The 19,260-nt window shown below is 64.0% G+C and overlaps 1 protein-coding gene across 1 annotated transcript; it reads left to right on the top strand.

Moving 5' to 3' along the window:
- The first annotated feature begins 4,169 nt into the window (after window positions 1–4,169).
- SLC6A3 (solute carrier family 6 member 3) lies at window positions 4,170–18,639 on the top strand. Its single transcript, XM_007520558.3, has 14 exons — window positions 4,170–4,468; window positions 5,498–5,629; window positions 9,574–9,784; window positions 11,008–11,146; window positions 11,357–11,491; window positions 11,904–12,007; window positions 12,466–12,590; window positions 13,301–13,413; window positions 13,992–14,120; window positions 14,650–14,749; window positions 15,027–15,127; window positions 16,019–16,186; window positions 16,259–16,330; window positions 18,002–18,639. Exons 1-14 carry the CDS (start codon window positions 4,183–4,185, stop codon window positions 18,023–18,025), a joined length of 1,839 nt encoding a protein of 612 aa, XP_007520620.1. The 5' UTR covers window positions 4,170–4,182; the 3' UTR covers window positions 18,026–18,639.
- The last annotated feature ends 621 nt before the right edge of the window (window positions 18,640–19,260 follow it).

Genomic DNA, 19,260 nt, shown 5'->3' with positions numbered 1-19,260 from the left:
ACCTGTGTCCCCCACCCTGTACCCACCACCACGTTCCTCAGCCTCCCCCTGTGCCCCCAGTTTGTCTCATGGGCCCAGTGGGCTGATGTGCCCTCATTGCTGAGCCCCTTGGGTGATAGGCTGGACCCAGAGAAACCCTGTGAGCTGCAGACGACGGGGGGGTGGTTACGGACAGACAGACAGATGGATAATGGATGGACACCTGGCAGCAGACCCAGGGGGCCCTGGGGACCATTAGGCCAAACCTTGGTGGGACTGTCTGAGCTCACGCCCCACTCGGGGGCTCTGAGGGGCTGCAGTTAGAGTGGGTGCCGGTCCCCCAAGAGCCGGACGGGGCAGACACCTCAGCAGAACCTTCTGGAAGAAAAGCCAAGGGGTGGGTGTAGCACTGTGAGCAGGGACCCGGATTTGAACCCATATCCCACCCACGTCACGGGCGGTGAAGCAGGGCTTCAGGGAGAGATGGGGGGAGGGGCGGGGGGGGGCAAGACCCTGGGGGCCAGGCGGGGGGCGCCATGGGGACAGCTGGCTGGTCGGTCAGTCAATGGCTCAGGAAGGACCTGCAATCATGCTGCCAATTTGCTCAGCCATTGACCCGGCAAATGGCGCTGTGGAGGGGCTGACAGCGGGGGGGCTGACAGCAGGGTGGGGGGGCACCGACACCCACCAGGGAGAGGAGGAGGAGAGCCAGGCCTCTGGGGACAGCCCCCCGCCTAGAGGGGAAGGTCCCCCCAAGCCAGGCGTCTCAGAGCCGCAAGTCCTGGGCCCTGGGGCTGCAGGTCCCAACTAGGGGGCAGGGGAGGACTGCAGACTCCTGGGGGGCCATGTGGAGAGATGACCACCCACGGGGGGAGCCCACAGAGCCACCCTGCTGCCCTCACCTCATGCGAGCCCCACCTGGGCCCCCCACCCACAGGCAACCCCACCTGACCTGCACCCCACCTAGGACCAGTCACCTGCCCCCCAGGCTCCCCTTGAAGCAGCACCTCCTGCCAGATGGCAGCAGCCAGGTGGGACCGGCACCCACCCCCTCATCCCCACCCTCCCCCGGCACTGCCTGCACCCCTGCCTGTGAGGGGACACTCCACAGCCAGTGCTGCACCCGCCCCCTCCCGCCCCTGCCAAGAGCATCTCCTGGGCTCTTTCTCCAAGTCCAGATCCCCAGAACCCCACCCACACCGAGCCTGGAGGGGCCTCTGCCCTCAGGGCACCCAGAGCCACTCAGCTGACAGCAGGGATGTGGGGGGGCTCCAGCCAGGGGGCAGGGACGGCTGACATCACACGTGGGCATGGACATGCAGCCCCACACCCGGAGCACACACGTGACCAACACTCGGTGCGCAGACAGCACGTACAGGCAGAATGTGCCACACAGCTCGCAGACACACGCAGAGCACGCGTACACGCACGGAACACACATGTACACAGTACTGTGGAGTGCAGTGTACGGAGCACACATGTACACAGCACAGATGTGTTCCGACAGACGGACAGCTCCTGGGGCAGGACATAGGGCCCAGACCAAGGGCACAGGTCACAGGGCAGGGGGCACAGGTCACGGGGCAGGGGCACAGGGTCGCAGCTAGATGTTGAAGGGACCTCCCCTGGGGTTTTGGGTGCAGACGCATTGCTGCCCCCAGGACCAAAGCCAAGGTCCCTCGCCTCAGCCTGGGCCAGGCCCCCCCCACACACCTCTGCTCACACGGGGTGCCCCCTATCCACACACAGAAGCTCATGTGCCTCCAGAGACCCCCAGGGCACCCCATTTACTCTGGACCCCGTGTCTGCAGAGCCCTGATATCACCCGTTTCCCAGGACCCCCCAGCGCCCATCCCAGCTCTAGGGGGCTGCGTACCCTGCCGTGACCCCCCTCACGGGTGACACCCTGTCCTGGGTGGCAGCTGCCCCTCCACCCTCTGGGTGACCCCTAGCTGGGAGCTGTGGGGGCACAGACAGCAACACCAGGGGGCTGGTACATCTGCTGAGACTCCCCCAAAGCTGGAACTGACCCCCCACACTCACACCCATGTGATACCCCCACACCATGGAGGGGGACAGAGGACTCAGGATGGGTGAGCCCTGCCGTCGACTGGCCCCCCAGCCTGTGACCCGTGAGGACTGACTGACCCCTGTTTCCTGGGGTTCCCTCCATGAGAACTGACTGCCCCCCTCCCTGGGGTCCCTGCTCTGTTCCCCCAAACCCCATGTGCTGGGTCAGGGCTGAGTCCCCCTGAGTGGGGACTGTGAGAGGGTCACCCAGGGGTGCCCAGGGTAGGCCCTCACCTGGATGCCTCTGGCTCCATCTCGCTGTTGGCGGGTCCAGCTCCAGGGGTCAGTCCTGCCACATCAGGGTGGGGGCAGTCTGGAAGGGATGTCCATTCTGGCTCCGAGGCTGATGCTGACGGGGACGGAGGGGGGCAGCAGGGGTGCCGGGGTTTGGGGGAGGTGGGCACCCAGGGCTGAGCACGGGGACCCAGGCAGACCCCTGGGCTAGGGGGCAGACTTCCCACACACAGGTGGCGTCCTGCCTTGCACCCCAAGACCCCGGCTGCTCCCCCTCCCAGAGCCAGCAGTAGAGGTGGGGCTGGAGCCCTGCGCCCAGGGGTGGGGCGGGGCGGGGCGGGCGGACGGCTCCGGAGATAAGAGCCGAAGCCGGGCGCCTCCCCAGGAACCCGGGTGCAGGTAAGGGGCTGAGCCCTGCAGCTGGGAGCTCCCCGAGGACACAGAAAGCCTTGCGGGGTGGCAGGAGCGGGGCTCCCCCAGGCATCGCTTAGAAGAGAGTGTCCCCAGAAGTCAAGTCCCCGTGCCAAGGCGTCCCCATGCCTGGTGGCCGGGGCCCTGGGGGAGGCAGGGGGCATTCAACCCAGGGTGGTGCCGTTCCCTGGTGAGTTTGCGCGGAGCTGGCGGGAGGGAGGAGGGAGCAGGACAGTCCAGGGCACCGGACCTAGCTGAGGCCACTGCTGCCCAGTGCTGCCCCTGTCCTGTCCCCTCCCCATGCTGTCCCCTCCCCATCCTGTCCCTGTCCTGTTCCCTCCCCTGTCCCCTCCACATGCTGTCCCTGTCCTGTTCCCTCCCCTGTCCCCTCCTCTAAACTGTCCCCTCCCCATGTTGTCCCTCCCCTGTCTCCTCCCCTGTCCCCTCCCCACGCTGTCCTGTCCACTCCCCGTCCTCTCTCTGTCCCCTCCCCATGGTGTTCCTGTCATGTCTCCTCCCCATGCTGTCCGTGTCCTGTCCCCTCCCCATGATGTCCCTGCCTTGTCCCCTGTCCTATTCCCTCCCCATGATGTCCCTGCCTTGTCCCCTCCCCTGTCCTGTCCCCTTTCCATGCTGTCCCCTCTTCCGTCCCCTCCTCTGTCCCTGCCCACTGCTGAGCCTGCACTCCTGCTACTGTCCCCAGCATCACCCACCCATGGGGGTCACCCTGCTGTGCATGTCCACGTGGTCAGGGTCTGTGTGTGCTCCATGCAGGGTGCATGCCCGTCCGTGTGCACAGGTCATGCATGTGCTGTGGGTCTGTCAGGGTCTGTGTGTGCTCCATGCAGGGTGCATGCCCGTCCGTGTGCACAGGTCATGCCTGTGCTGTGGGTCTATAAGCCTGTGCTCGTGCATCAGTTCTGCACACATATGTGCCATGTGGGTGCGCTATTCAGTGTGTGGGTGCCCGCCCCAGCCCGCCTGCCATCCTCTCTAGATGAGGGCTGGATTGGGGTGCTTCTCTGACCCCCTGGGTCTCAGATGCACTGGCTGTGGGGTCAGTTCTGGGGGGTCCAGCTCAGTACCCTGCGGTCCAGCTCTGGTGGGGGGGTCCCAGCTCTGGGGGGGTCCCAGTTCTGAGGAGTCAAACTCTGGGAGTAGCTCTGAGGGTTCAGTTCTGGGGGGCAGCTCTGGGAGGGGTTCCAGCTCAGCACCCTGGGGGACCAGCTCTGGGGAATCCCAGCTCTGGGTGTCCATCTCTGGGGGGTCCAGCTCTGAGGTCAGCTCAGCACCCTGGGGTCCAATTCTGGGGGGGTCCAGCTCAGCACCCTGGTGGTCAATCTGGGGACAGCTCTGAAGGTCCAGCTCTGGGGGTCCAGCACTGGGGGGTCCAGCTCTGGGGGTCTAGCTTTGGGGGTAGCTCTGGGGGGCAACCCCACACCCTGAGGCACCTCCCCCCTCTCCCACCAGCCGGAAGCCACATTCACCATGAGTTTCTGCAGGAGCCCGGGGGCACCCCTGTCCTCTGGGGGGCACCCCGTGGAGGAAGCCCGGGCCACGGCCCCCCGGGAGCTGGAGGTGGTGCTCCTTAAGGAGCAGAATGGGGTGCAGCTCACTCACTCCACACTGACCAGCCCCCCGCACACCCCTGGGGAGCCCCAGGAGCGCGAGACCTGGGGCAAGAAGATGGACTTTCTGCTGTCTGTCATCGGCTTCGCAGTAGACCTGGCCAATGTGTGGCGCTTCCCCTACCTTTGCTACAAGAACGGCGGCGGTGCGTCCCGGGGTGGGGATGGGGGATGGGAGGGCGGGGTACAGTGGACAGCCCAGAGCAAGATGCCCGCCCCACAGCCAGGACAGAGGCCCCCAGGGCTGCCAGCCTTTCTGTGAGGCAGCTGGTCAGGGGTCTCACCAGGCAGCAGTGGGTGACGGGGCACAGTGGGGGATGGTGACAGAGACACTGGGGGCAGGACTGTGGGGGACGGGGACAGGGCAACAGTGGGGGGTGGGGGATAGGGGAAAGTGGGGGGGCAGGGGGACAGTGAGGGGGACAGGACGGCAGGGCAGGAGCTACGAGAACAGCAGGGCAGGGGGTGGAGAGACAGGGACCGTGGGGACAGCTGGGCAGGGGCAGGCAGCCAGTCCAGTGGGGGGTTGTCCAGAGGACAGTGGAGGGTGGGGAGCACCCTGCCTTCTTTCAAAGGGGTCCCACCTAAGGCAGAATGTGAGGGTGCAGAGTGCCCAACCCCCACCGCCTATGCAGACCTGTACCCCCAGCCCTGTCCCCGGCCTGTCCACCTCCCACTCCAGCTGACCAGGCCGTGGCCAGTTCATGAGAGCGGCTAGGGACGCTGAACACCCCGCAAGGCCAGCTGTGGGCCCGGGGGCACAGGAAGGTCCCCCCACTCCCCAAAACCACGCACAGCACAGAGCAAGATGCCCGGCCTGCAGGCAGGACAGAGGCCCCCAGGGCTGCCAGCCCCGCTCTGTGAGGCAGCTGGTCGGGGGTCTCACCAGGCAGCAGTGGGCATCAGGCCCAGCAGGTGAGCACTGCCCACTGGGGGCACAGTCCACGAGGAGGCACAGCTGAGGGCACTGTCCACTGGGGGAAGCAGCTGGGGCGACTAGGGGTCAGGAGGTGTGGGGTTCTGGTGACCACAGGGCTGTGCCTAGTGAGGGGGCAGATGGGGCACAATGGGGGCCGGCCATCTGGGCCCAGGTGCGTGGGACGGGGACAGTGCCCTCTGAGCCCATGCTGCCTGGGGTGGGGACAGCCCTGCCCACTGAGTGTCCTTGCCCACAGGTGCCTTCCTGGTCCCCTACCTGCTCTTCATGGTCATCGCTGGGATGCCACTGTTCTACATGGAGTTGGCTCTAGGGCAGTTCAACAGGGCGGGGGCTGCCGGCGTCTGGAAGATCTGCCCCCTCCTGAAAGGTAGGGTCTTCACGGGGTCCTCAGCACCCAGTGCAGAGCTCTGAGGGCCAGTACACCTGTGTCAGGTGTGAAAGGGCCGCATGAGGTGTCCCCGCCCACGGATCACCCAGATCACCCTGGGATCACTCACGCCCACGGATCACCCTCCATCCATCCAACACCCATCCACCATCCACCCATCATCCATCCAGCATCCACCCATCATCCATCCATCACCCATCCACCATCCACCCATCATCCATCCACTATCTATCCATCATCAGTCATCCATCCATCCATCCATCATCAATCATCCATCCATCACCCACCCATCATCCATCCACCCTCCATCCATCATCCATCCATCCATCCATCCATCCATCCATCCATCCACCATCCACTCTCCATCCATCCACCATCTATCCATCTACCATCCATCCATCCATCCATCCATCCATCCATCCATCCATCCATCCCCTCTGCCCATCCACCCACCCTTCCATCCACCTATCCATTACCCATCCATCCACCATCATCTGTCCATCCATCTACCCCTCCACAACCCATCCATCACCTGCCACCTACTATATACCAAACCCCTGTCAACTGTTGCTTATCACCTGTCAATATTCATCAACCAGTCACGGATCAGTCAGCTAGCATTAACCCATTTGTCCCTCACCTACCTCTCCATTCAGCACTCCACCCCGTGCATCCAGCATCCATCCACTCACCCTTCTCTCTGCACTGCCCATGTGTCTGCCTATCCGTCCATCTGCCATAGGTCTGTCTCCCTTTCTACTGATCCCATTATCTATCGTCTCCTACCTGCATCTGCTGGTGTGTCTACTGAGCCCCCAGGATTTACCTTCACCTGTCTGCCCGTCTTGTGACGTGTGCACACACCACCACCCCACCCATGCACCATGCATCTGTTCTTTACCCACTTTTCATCTATCCTCCACCCATCCATCCATCCATCCATCATTGATCTAGCTACCACCCTGTATTCATGATACTTCCACTTATCCAGCACCCACCTACCCACCCTCCATCCATCCACCATCTATCCACTCCCACCCCCCACTCCCCACCCTGATCCCTCCAGCCGTTACTCTGAGTGGGTATCACTGGCCCACCAGCTGTGCAGCCAGCCGCACCCTCCCTGTGACTCGCCGCTGCCCTGCGGGCCACAGTCACCATGTACCTGGGGGTGCAGGCCAGGCGAGGGCAAAGGGCTGGCAGGACTGGACCGGTGTCTGTCTAGTGGGGGTCCACACAGGCCTGAAGGTGCAGTGCTGAGCAGGGAGTGGCTGTCCTAGTCTTGGGAGCTTCTGGAATGAGGGTCCCACTGAGGGGTGGGGGGGCATTCAGGTGAGAGGCTGGCAGCTGGCAGGTGGGACCTGAAAGCCCAGCACATTCCTGGCCTGTGTCAGCAACCCCCAAAGTGGAGGCAGCGCCCTCTCCGAGCCCGGCCACTCTTGGGGGAGGCTCAAATTTATGTGGCCTGGGGGGGAATATAGGGCACCACTGGGTGCCTTGGGTGTGAGCCACCCACAGCCTGATGCCAGACCATCCTGAGCACTTGGTGGCAACTGGAGGTGAGACCTGCAGAAGAATGGGGAGCCAGGGAGGGGGACACAAGACAGGTGGCCCTTCTGGAAGCTTCCCCCATGCTTCAACACCCCTCACCTCCACAACCCTCCCCCTCACCCCCTCACCCCCTCAACCCCCGTCCCTCAACCCTCACCCCTCAGCCCCCTCACCCTTTCATCCTGGGCTATGGGGGTCCCGCATGGGTGGGGCCAGGGGCTAGGGGATTGGGGGCTGGGGTCCTGGGGTTTTGTGTTCTGTCAGCAGGGAGCTCTGTTGACACCTGCCGCCAAGCATGATGGCCAAGGGCTTCAGGGGCACTGGGTGGGGGCAGTGAAGCCACTGCTGCACCCAGAGGCCCTGCAGACATAAGAGGCCATGAGATGCAACCCCATGTTCCCATTTCCCCATGTCCCTATGTCTCCATGTCCCCCTGTCCCCATGTCCCATGTCTCCCCATGTCCCTGTGTCCCCATGTCCTGTGTCCCATGTCCTTGTGTCCCCATGTCCTCATGCCACTGTGTCCCCATGTCCTCATGTCACTGTGTCCCCATGTCCCGTGTCCCATGTCTCCGTGTTCCCATGTCCCATGTCCTTGTTTCCCCATGTTCCTGTGTCCCCATTTCCCCATGTCCCTGTGTCCCATGTCCTCATGTCCCTACGTGCCTCCAGCCCCAGCCAGAGGATGAGCTGAGAAGCACCCACGTTGGCCCTCAGAGGCTGTTCTGGGACTCGCTCCATGTGGAGGCTGTGGTGATGGGCCGGAGGGCAGGTCCCTCAGGTGGTGACTGGGGACAGAATCTTAGATCAGAGCCCGCTGCCGCCCAGGCCACGGACTTTGGAATCATGCGCCGGGCTCAGGGGTGTTGTGCGGAAGATAAAGGGATTGACTGTGGCCGAGACCTTCACCCCAAAAGGCACTCAGGATGGCTCCTCCCGGCAGGCTCAAGGGTGCACAGGGTGGCGGGGTCACTCCCTGAGCCAGGAGGCTGTGCTGAGCTCCGAGCTCCCCACAGCCCCTGCCTCTCCCTATGGTGTCCCCATCTCGTCTAGTCAGAATGGTGACTTGGTGCCGGTGCCTCAACGAGCAGGGTCAACCTGGAGGTCCCCCGGGTGTCCTCAGTGGGGTCCCCTAGAGAGGTGAGGCCGGAGGAGAGAAAAGGAGACGGACCCCAGGGCAGGGAGCTGAGAGTCCCTGTCACTCAATGGGGTCAGAGTTAGGGGCAGCGCCTGGCCTGCATTAGGGGCAGCACCGTGGCCTGTCCCCAGCCTGGGTGGCTCCAGGCCAGCACCGGACAGTTGCTGGCAGGTGGTTCTGCGAGGACCCTTCTGAATAGGTGTCTAGACTCCACAGCACCCTGGGGAGAGGGGCTTTGACTGCAGGGCTGGCAAGTTGCCATGGAGACCCTGCCGCCGCCGGCCTGCTGGCCAGAGGTGACCCAGCAGCTTGGCCCAGAGAGTCGGGGGCTTGACGCAGAGGGAGGGGTGAGGGAGTCCCTCAGGGTCTTGACACATGGCAATGTCCGGAGCTGCCCACCACGGACCCGCAGCGGCCACGATGGCTGCATGCCTGGGCTGTGCCTGCCGCGGGAACCCAGGTGCCTCAGAGTGGACGTGCCCCCCTGCCAGGCCTGAAGAGACACGTCCGGCCGCTGTGGGAGGATGGGCTGGACCCGGTGGCCTCGGTGCTGGAGGAGACAGCAAGGGGGGTGGCTGCTGTCACCAGGAAAATCTGCTGTGATGGACTTTGACTACATGGCTTCCTGATGAGGCTCCCTCAACATGGCTGCCTCAACATGGCTGCCCAGCATCATGTCTGCACAGCAATATGGCTCCTGGCAACATGGCTGCCAGACAGCATGGCTGCCAGACACATGGCTCCCTCAACATGGCTGCCCAGCATCGTGTCTGCACAGCAATATGGCTCCCGGCAACATGGCTGCCAGACAGCATGGCTGCTAGACACATGGCTCCCGACAACATGGCTGTCAGACAACATGGTTTCATGGCAACATGGTTTCCCTGGTGGTCCTGGGGGAACTCTGGGGTCCCTGCTGGTGTGGGAAGGGTGTCCCTGCATGGCCCTGGGTGGCCTCTTGGCTGTAGATGGTGGCGTGTGGCTCTGGTGTGTAGGCGACCTTGACCCTGCTTGCTGGACTGAGCCGGCTGGGGCTGGTGGACCCCGGGACATGCTCACCGTGGCTGCGGTGGGGACCCTGGTGACCGCGCTCAGCCTGGCCACGGTGGGGACCCTGGGGACACAGTGTGGAGCTAGAGCATGTGCTATTCCAGGTGGGGGCGACCCCCTGGCCTTGTCTCACACCCCATCCTGTCCCCATCCTGTCCCTGTCCCTGTCCCGTCCCGGCGGCAGGCGTGGGCTTCACGGTCATCCTCATCTCGTTGTATGTGGGCTTCTTCTACAACGTGGTCATTGCCTGGGCACTGCACTACTTCCTGTCGTCCTTCACGCTCGAGCTGCCCTGGACCAGCTGCAACCACACCTGGAACAGCCCCGCCTGCCTGGACACCCAGGGGAGTCCCAACCGCAGCTCCCACACCTCTCCTGCTGCAGAGTACTTTGAGTAAGTGCACCCGGGGAGGGTCTGAGTGCACCTGGGGAGGGTCTGAGTGCACCTGGGGAGGGTCTGAGTGCACCCGGGGAGGGTCTGAGTGCACCTGGGGAGGGTCTGAGTGCACTCAGGTGCAGGGTGGGGGACTGAATACACCTGGGAGGGTCTGTCCTCTGTCTCCACCACTTGGACACAGGTGGCTCAGGCATGGGACCTGCCCCTTCCCATATCTGGCCTTAGAAATGCCAGCTCTGGGGAGTCGGGGGTAGGCAGCGGGTTAAGCGCATGTGGCTGGCGCAAAGCACAAGGCGTGAGGATCCCATTTGGAGCCCCCAGCTCCCCACCTGCAGGGGAGTCGCTTCACAGGTGGTGAAGCAGGTCTGCAGGTGTCTGTCTTTCTCTCCCCTTCTTTGTCTTCCCCTCCTCTCTCCATTTCTCTCTGTCCTATCCAACAACGACGACATCAACAACAACCATAATAACTATAACAACAATAAAAAAGACAACAAGGGCAACAAAAGGGAAAATAAATAAATAAAATTTTAAAAAAATGCTGGCTCTGGGCTGGGGCCGCAGGGCAGGGCAGGCCAGGAATGCAGGGCCCCAGGCTTGGGGCTGGACCAGCCTGGGTGCAGAGCGGGCAGCAGGGCTGAGCAGAAGTGGCCCAGCCCGGTGCCCCCCAAACCCTGGCCTGCCCTGCCCTCTCCCTGTGCCCCTCCGCAGTACGGTGCAAAGTCTGGGTTTGGGGCTGTGGGCATTGTCCTGTCCTGGGGTCCAGCACCCCCACCCCTGGCCCCTGCAGCCCCAGACTTCCCAGGCTCAAGCTGGTGGGGGGGCGTCCTTGCCGGGCGGACTGGAGGGGGCTGACTATGGGGGTCTGGGGGCTGACAGTGGAGTCCGGGGGCTGATGAGGTTGCACAGGGGGACCAGGGGCTGACAGGGGTCCAGGGGCTGATGGGGGCTGATTGTGGGGGGCTGGGGGCTGACGGGGGTTCAGGAGGTAGTAGGAGGGCTGACGGGGGGACGAGGGGCTGATGAGGGTCCAGGGACTGCTAGGGCTGGCTGGGGCGGTGACTTTGGGGGGCTGACTGTGGGGGCTGGGGGCTGCCAGGGGTGACCAGGGGCTGACGAGGACTTGATGGGAGGATCAGGGGCTGACCGGGGTCTCGGGGCTGGCTGTGGGGGGCTGGCTGTGGGGGGCTGTCCGGGGGCTGACTGGGGCTGTGTCCCTGCAGGAGGGGTGTCCTTCACTTGCACAAGAGCCATGGCCTGGATGACCTGGGCCCCCCAGACTGGCAGCTGACCGGCTGCCTGGTAGTGGTCATTGTGCTGCTGTACTTCAGCCTGTGGAAGGGGGTGAAGACCTCGGGCAAGGTGAGGGGGACAGAGGGGCGGGGCGGGCGGAGCAGAGGAGTGGGAGGAGGACTCTGAGCAGCCACTGCTACGACTGGGGACAGGGCCCCGGCCGCAGGACGGTGAGTCTCGGTTCCAAGGGGCCAGGAGCTGCTCTCTCCTGGGCGTGGGGTGGATGCCATGTCAACTGCCCGCTTGGCCTCTGTCCCCCGCTCCCCTGTCCCATCCCAGGTGGTGTGGGTGACGGCCACGCTGCCCTACGTGGTGCTCCTGGCCCTGCTGCTGCGGGGGGTCACGCTGCCGGGCGCCCTGGACGGCATCCGTGCCTACCTCAGCGTGGACTTCCGCCGGCTCTGTGAGGCCTCGGTGAGCCAGCCCCTGGCCCGCTGAGGCCCTACCGCACACAGCCCCGTGCTGGGGCTGCCCCACTGTGCACCGGACCCCGGGACGCCGGTCCGCAAGGGGCCCCACTCTGCAGGAGGGAGGTGCAGGGACCTGGCTGCCCCCCGTGCTGACCCCGTGCTCCCTGTGCTCCTGCCCTGTGACCACAGAGCCCCGTGTCTGCCTTGTGCCCTGTGTGCTCCCTTGTCCCCTACCAACCCCTAGCCCCAGTGGTAACGTGGGAGCAGTGTCCCCAGGCCGAGTTGACCTTCCAGTTCCCCTGTGGTGGCCGAGGATGTGGCCCAGACCCAACCAGGCTGCGCAGGGCCTTGAGAGGTCAGGGCTGGTGGTCAGGGTTGGTGACGGCTGCCGTGGAAACCCCCCCACACACACACAGGTCTGGATCGATGCTGCCACCCAGATCTGCTTCTCGCTGGGCGTGGGGTTTGGGGTGCTGATTGCTTTCTCCAGCTACAACCAGTTCACCAATAACTGCTACCGGTGAGGGCAGGGCAGGGACGGGATGGGCCCGGCGGGTGTCAGGGTGCAGGGTGGGCATCTGGGGGGCAGGGTGGGCGTCTGGGGGCAGGGTGGGCATCTGGGGGGCAGGGTGGGTATCTGGGGGGCAGGGTGGGTGTCTAGGGGGACAGGCTGGGCATCTGGGGGGACAGGGTGGGCATTTGGGGCAGGGTGGGCATCTGGGGGGCAGGGTGGGTGTCTGGGGGGCAGGGTGGGTGTCTGGGGGGCAGGGTGGGTGTCTAGGGGGACAGGCTGGGCGTCTGGGGGGACAGGGTGGGCATTTGGGGCAGGGTGGGCATCTGGGGGGCAGGGTGGGTGTCTGGGAGGACAGGGTGGGCATCTGGGGGCAGGGTGGGCATCTGGGGGCAGGGTGGGCATCTGGGGGGACAGGGTGGGAGTCGGTGCAGCCACTGCCCATGTAGGACGGTCCTCTCTGGCAGGGACGCCATCATCACCACGTCTGTGAACTCGCTGACCAGCTTCTCGTCCGGCTTTGTGGTTTTCTCTTTCCTGGGCTACGTGGCCCAGAAACACCGCGTGCCCATCAGCGCCGTGGCCACAGACGGTGAGCCCCCAGGGTGGCACCCCAGGAATGCCTCCCAGCCAGCTGGGACCCGACATACACCCCATGTCCTGGACACAGACTCGGCCTGAGCTGGACTTGGGGACTCCACCTGCCCCCACCTGCCCCCACCCTGCTCCCTGGAGGCACTTTAGGAGGGTCTGGCTCAGCTTTGGCTGCATCTGGAAAGATCTCCAGGACCCAGTGCTGCAGAGTGTCTGCACTAGCCCTGCCAGGGGCAGAGGGACAGAAGGGACAGCCGGGGACAGAGGAACAGAGGTGGACAGCTGGGGACAGAGGGGGATAGCCAGGGACAGAGGGACAGGGGGGACAGAGGGGGTCAGAGGGACAGAGGAGGACAGCTATGGACAGAGGGGCATAGCCTGGGACAGAGGGACATAGGGGGACAGAGGGTACAGCAGCATAGGGCTGGTGGTCTACTGAGTCTGGGTGGGGGGGTCATTGGGGTCCCCTCAGTGTGTGAGTCCCGGGGGCAGCGTGTGGGGATGACATCCCCACAGCTGCAGGAGCTCAGAGCTCCAGGTGGGTGCATGCGAGGAGCTCCAGTCTGCCTGTGCGCGAGCACCTGTGGGCGGGTGTCACTGATGTCCCCAGGCTGTGCCCCCTGTGGCTGCATGGTGGCTTCCTCCCCAGCACCCGGGCCGCACGAGGGGGCTGGTGCTCAGAGCTTGTCCTCACTGCTGCCCCCCCAGGTCCAGGGCTCATCTTCATAGTCTACCCAGAGGCCCTGGCCACCCTGCCACTGTCCTCTGCCTGGGCTGTCGTCTTCTTCATCATGCTGCTGACTCTGGGCATTGACAGTGCCGTGAGTGATCACAGGGGCGTGAGTGACCGCAGGGGTGTGAGTGACCACAGGGGCGTGAGTGACCGCAGGGGCGTGAGTGACTCAGGGGCGTGAGTGACTGCAGGGGCATGAGTGACCCAGGGGCATGAGTGACCGCAGGGGCGTGGGTGACCACAGGGGCGTGAGTGACCGCGGGGGTGTGACCAGGGGATGTGAATGACCACAGTGGTAACCATACTGGTGAGTGATGATAGACGGGTGTGAGTGACCACAGAGGGTGTGTGGCCACCAGGGTGTGACCAGGGGGTGTGAGTGACCGCAGGGATGTACCAGGGGCGTGTGAGTGACCATGTTAGGCACGAGTGACCATGGGAGGTGTGAGTGATCACAGGTGTGTGTGACCACAGTGGTGTGAGTGACCACAAGGGGCATCAGTGACCACAGGAGGCAGGTGGCCACATCCAGGCTGGGTGCTGTTTGTGGGCCTGAGTGTCTGCCTTCCCCTGGGCGAGCCCACGTGTGTGTCTGCATGTGCCCCTGTGTCTGCATGTGCCCCTGCTGTTCCTCATTCTCCCGGCCCCTGCCCTTGTGTCCCCCAGATGGGTGGCATGGAGTCCGTGGTCACGGGCCTGGTGGATGAGTTCCGACTGCTGCGCCGTCACCGTGAGCTCTTCACGCTGCTGGTCGTGGGGGCCACCTTCCTGCTGTCCCTCTTGTGTGTTACCAACGTAGGTAGCCACCAGAGGGGCTGTGCCGGCCAGGCCCCCGGTCCTAGGGCCCCTGCCACCCTTGGGTCCCCCCAGATGCCCCCTCAGATGCCCCCTCAGGTACCTCCTCAGCCAGTAGCCCACCCTGGGCCCGTGTCCAGCTGCCCCTTGGGTCCTGTGGGCAGTGTGGTCACTCAGTCAAGAGGGCCACCTGGGCACTGGACCAAGGGTCCCCACCAGCCTGTGCAGGTCAGGCCCTGGTCAGCTCCCGTGGGGTCCCTGAGCTGCTGGATGGGTCTTGGGGCTCCTCTACACGGCAGGGGCGGAAGGACAGGTCTCTATGCTGTCCACATGGGGATGGTCACAGGAGACAGTGGCCTTGAGCTGTGACTCCCTAGGCTTGTCACAAGGCTGGGGTCAATCTTGGGGGCTGGCGGCCCGGCAGCCCTCTGGGGAGGGGGCCGGGGGGGCAGGGTCCCTCTGGGGAGGTGATGGGGGCTGGGGAGTTGGACCAGGCCCCCAGCCCCCTCAGCCCCACCCCTGCCCCCAGGGCGGCATCTATGTCTTCACACTGCTGGACCACTTTGCGGCCGGGACGTCCATCCTGTTCGGGGTCCTGGTTGAAGTCATCGGCGTGGCCTGGTTCTATGGTGAGGGCCGCAGCTGCCACGCTCCCTCTGGGGCTGGACGGCACCAACAAACCACTGTTCCTGGGGCTCCGTGGGCCCTCGTCTGTGCTGTCAGACACCCCCTCCCCCAAGAGAAGGGGCTTGGGGCTCAGGTGGGGCCCCAGGTGTTGGGGGTTGTTCCTCCTACCTGAGCCCCCAGGGTCCCCTGACCACCCCGGGGCTCCCTGAACCCCAGACACCCAGTGCTCCCCATCAGAATACCCTGAGCCCCCAGCTGCCCTGACTCCCTCCTCCCCAGGAGCACAGCAGTTCAGTGACGACATCAAACTCATGACCGGGCAGCGGCCGAGCCTCTACTGGCGTCTGTGCTGGAAGCTGGTTAGCCCCTGCTTCCTGCTGGTGAGGGCAGCCCTGACCCTGTCCCCTGTACATGTCCCCTGTCCCTGTCCCCTGCTTCCTGCTGGTGAGGGCAGCCCTGTCCCTGTCCCCTGTCCCTGTCCCCTGTCCCTGTCCCCTGCTTCCTGCTGGTGAGGGCAGCCCTGTCCCTGTCCCCTGTCCCTGTCCACTGCTTCCTGCTGGTGACAGCAGCCCTGACCCTGTCCCCTGTCCCTATTTCCTGTCCCCTGTCCCTGTCCCCTGCTTCCTGCTGGTGAGGGCAGTCCTGACCCTGTCCCTATCTTCTGTCCCCTGTCCCTGTCCCCTGCTTCCTGCTGGTGAGGGCAGCCCTAACCCTGTCCCTGTCCCCTGTCTCTGTTCCCTGTCCCTGTCCCCTGCTTCCTGCTTCCTGCTGGTGATGGCAGCCCTGTCCCCTGTCCCTGTCCCCTATCCCCTGTCCCTGTCCCCTATCCCCTGTCCCTGTCCCCTATCCCCTGTCCCTGTCCCCTGTCCTTGTCCCCTATTCCCTATCCCCTGTCCCTGTCCCTGTCCCCTGTCCCCTGCTTCCTGCTGGTGAGGGCAACCCTGACCCGGTCCCCTGTCCCCTGTCCCTGTCCCCTGTCCTCTGTCCCCTGCTTCCTGCTGGTGAGGGTAGCCCTGTCCCCGGGCACTACTTTGGTGGGTGGAAGGGTGGTGTATGGATGGACAGATAACGGGAAGACACATGGGCAGATGGGGGAGGATGGGGGATAGACAGTGGATGGGGGCTGGGGCTGGGAGGGGGTAGGGGTGGAGGGTGGGTGGCAGGGGCTGAAGGACTGAAGGTGGGTGTGTGGGCGGGTGAAGCACAGTGGACCCGAGGGACCCTGAGGGTCTCAGGCCCCGCCGGCCTGTGCCCACCGCCTGTCCTTGCAGTTCGTGGTGGTGGTGAGCATCTCTACCTTCCGGCCCCCGCACTATGGCTCCTACATCTTCCCCGCCTGGGCCAACGCTGTGGGCTGGGCCATCGCCGCCTCCTCCATGGCCATGGTGCCCGTGTACGCTGCCTACAAGCTGTGCAGCCTGCCCGGCTCCCTGCGTGAGGTGCGTGGTCTGTGGCCTGTGGGGGCTGCCGCCCGGCCCAGGGCCACCCTACTGAATCCCCTCCCCTTCCAGAAGCTGGCCTACGCCATCACACCGGAGAGAGAGCACCCGCAGGTGGACAGCGGGGAGGTGCGCCAGTTCACGGTGAGCACCCGGGGGGTTCCCGGGGGGCTCCCGGTGGGACTCCCGCGGGGGACGGTCCCTCAGCCCACTCCTCTCATCGCTGATGGACGCCCCATGAGTTCGCTCCTACCCCTGCTCTCTGTGGTCTTGGTCCTACACCTCCTCAGACATCTCTGTTGGGCCTTATCTCTCAGCTTCTTGTCTTTGTGCCTGGGACGGGAAGGCTATGAATTTCCCTCAGGTGGCATTGCTAGCTGCACCACACAGTTCTGAGCACAGAGCTCTACTGGTTTCTGTCAGCTTCTGACCCCAGACACATGGGGGAGTTGGCTTTTCTGTTGTTAGCGTCTGACATGTCGTCTATCAACTGAGGAGATGGAGAGAGAGCGGGAGTGCCACTCTGGCTTTGCAATACCGGGCATCAGCCTCAGGCCCCTGCGAGCCCAGCTCTGTGCCCAGCCCTGTGCCTCCTCCCAGCCACTGGCAGCCGTCCCCTGAAAGGCCCCCACTATCCTCCATAAACACCACCTGCTTCCTCAACAGAGATTTCTCTGCTCAGGGTTCATTTTGCATTTCTTCAACATGAGAAATCAAGAGACAGAGAGAGACAGAGACACAGAGAGATGGAGACAGAGAGAGACAGAGGCAGAGAGAGAGACACAGAGAGAGGGAGAAAGAGACAGAGGCAGAGAGAGATAGAGACACAGACAGAGGGAGACAGAGACAGAGGTAGAGAGAGGGAAGCTGGACCACCTCTCCCATCCCAGGAGCATGTGCACACCATGCACTCCACCTGCTGAGCTGTTATGCCCACGTCCTCTCTCCCCTTGGGGATATGGCTCTCATGCTGCCCGTCGGGGTTCAGGTCTCATGGGACTTCCTGCCCGTGCCAACAGTGCCACCAGGCACCCCTGGGCCTCTCTGGTGCTGGGGGATCCTTTCCCCACTTCTGCTGCCTTCCCATGTCCTGGGGTCACTTCTGGGGTCCCCACCCTCCTGGCTCCGTGTCTCTCCTCTGTGGCTCTGTTGGGGGGCACAGCCTTGGGGCTCCAGGCTGTGTCTGCTGCCCGGCTGGCCTGGGGTGGTCCTCACCTGCTCCCCAGGAACAGCCGGTGGCCTTCAGCACCCACCCCCACCCCGAGAGACCTGTCCCCGGGACATGTGCGGCCCTGAAGAGCCGGCGTGTCACTGTCCACACGTGTCCTTTGCACTGGCCCAAGGGCCCCGGGGTCTGTCCAGCCGGGGGTGGGGATCGTGTCTCCGTTCCTCCCCGTGGCCACTCCTGTCTCGGCCATGAGCCCCCCAGCATCCCAGAGAGGCTCCCCTCAGCCTCTGCTCCATGCTCTGCTGCTCCCGCCCCAGACCTCCCTCCCCCAGGGACGTCCAGCGGGTGGCCGGAAGTACCCAGGGCCCGCCAAACCCCAGGGGTGGGGGCAGGGGCATCGCTGGCAGCTGCACATGTGGGTGGTGACACTTGCTGGCGGCTAATAGCCACCACTGCCACTCTCTCGCATCTGAGCCCACTCTGGAGTCAAGTCCAGCAGGGCCGGAGAGGGGGCATTACAGACCCAGGGGCACCTGGGGCCACCAACTGGGGTCACTGTCCAGCGCTGGGCTCACCCCGGGGTTGTGTGCCTGTGTCTGTCCTCAATGTGTCTGTCCAGGCCCCCTGAAATCCCCCCTGTCTTCCAGCTACAACACTGGCTGATGGTGTAGCGTGGATGGCAGACACCCCAGGACCGTCCTCCGTGCCATCTCCGTGATGCCAGCCCTCTCCCCTGGTCACACCCAGCCTGTCCCCTGCCGCCGCCCCTTGCCGGCTGGGGACAAGGTCACAGCACGGCCACGGTGCATCGAGCCAGTCCACAGAACCTTCTGGGCCAAGGAGCCGGCTCCCCTGTTGCTGGCTGGGCCCCGGCCCCTGGCGGCGTGGGCGGCATGAGGGGGCAATGCTCCCCCCTGCAGCCTCGAGGACACCGGACACAGCTGCCCACTGAGCTTCCTTGCTATGGACCCCAGACCACAGGAGATGACCGTCCCCAAGCCAGAGGGTCCCCCCCTGGCTCCAGCAGGTCGCCCGGCCCCCGGGACCTCAGCCCCTGCCGGTGGTGTCCACTCTCGTGGCATGCGAGGAGAAAGCCAGATGGGCAGCTGTGGCAAGGACTCCTCATGGGGCAGGGACGAACAGGTGCTGGGCCCCTGTCCCTCGCCAGGCCAGAATGAGGCCACCAACCCGCTGACCTGGCCCCCTCAGACACCCGTGTTGTCCCTGTCTGTCTGTCCGAGCGTCTTGTGCAGGTCACTCAACAATAAAGAAACTGGAGATGCTGCTGTGTGGCCCTGCTTGCTGTCCCCATGGGACCTGCCCTTCTCCTGCCCTGCAGAGCTGGCCCCACCCTGGGGTGCCAGCCTCATGCACGGCGACACCACAGTAGCGGGCCCACCAGAGCTCTAGGGGTGTCCATGCCCCTTTGTGGCCAGAAAGGGTCCTCTGTGGGGTCACTAGTCAGCTCAGGCCTCACCAGATACCCCTCAGCTATAGCACAGGGCTGGAGCAGGAGGACACAGTGCTGGGGACATGGGTCACTCCCAGCCTGTGTCCACTGGGGACATCGTTTATTATTATTTTTTATTAGTGACTTAATATTGGTTTACAAAATTACAAGATAACAGGGCTCTAATTCCACACTGTTCCCAGCCCCAGAGTTCTATATCCCCGTTCCCTCCACTGAAAACTGCAGTGGTTCTACCAAGGTCACAGATACGGGCTGTTATTTCTGTAACTATCAACCTTTATTTATATATATTTGCCCCCTTTTCCCCCCTATGGTCCTGCCTTCTCTTCCTTTCTAAGTCACACCTACAACTGTTACTACTTCCAAGTGTCCCTCCTTTTCCCTCTTCTCTCTGGTTCTGACGGAGTTGGGGTTCAGAGCCCTCTGGGCATCTTC

This window comes from Erinaceus europaeus, chromosome 5 (assembly GCF_950295315.1).
Source record: "Erinaceus europaeus chromosome 5, mEriEur2.1, whole genome shotgun sequence".
In the NCBI taxonomy this organism is placed as follows: domain Eukaryota; kingdom Metazoa; phylum Chordata; class Mammalia; order Eulipotyphla; family Erinaceidae; genus Erinaceus; species Erinaceus europaeus.
Note: the sequence above shows the minus strand (reverse complement) of the source record. Positions and strands in the feature narration are given on the sequence as shown.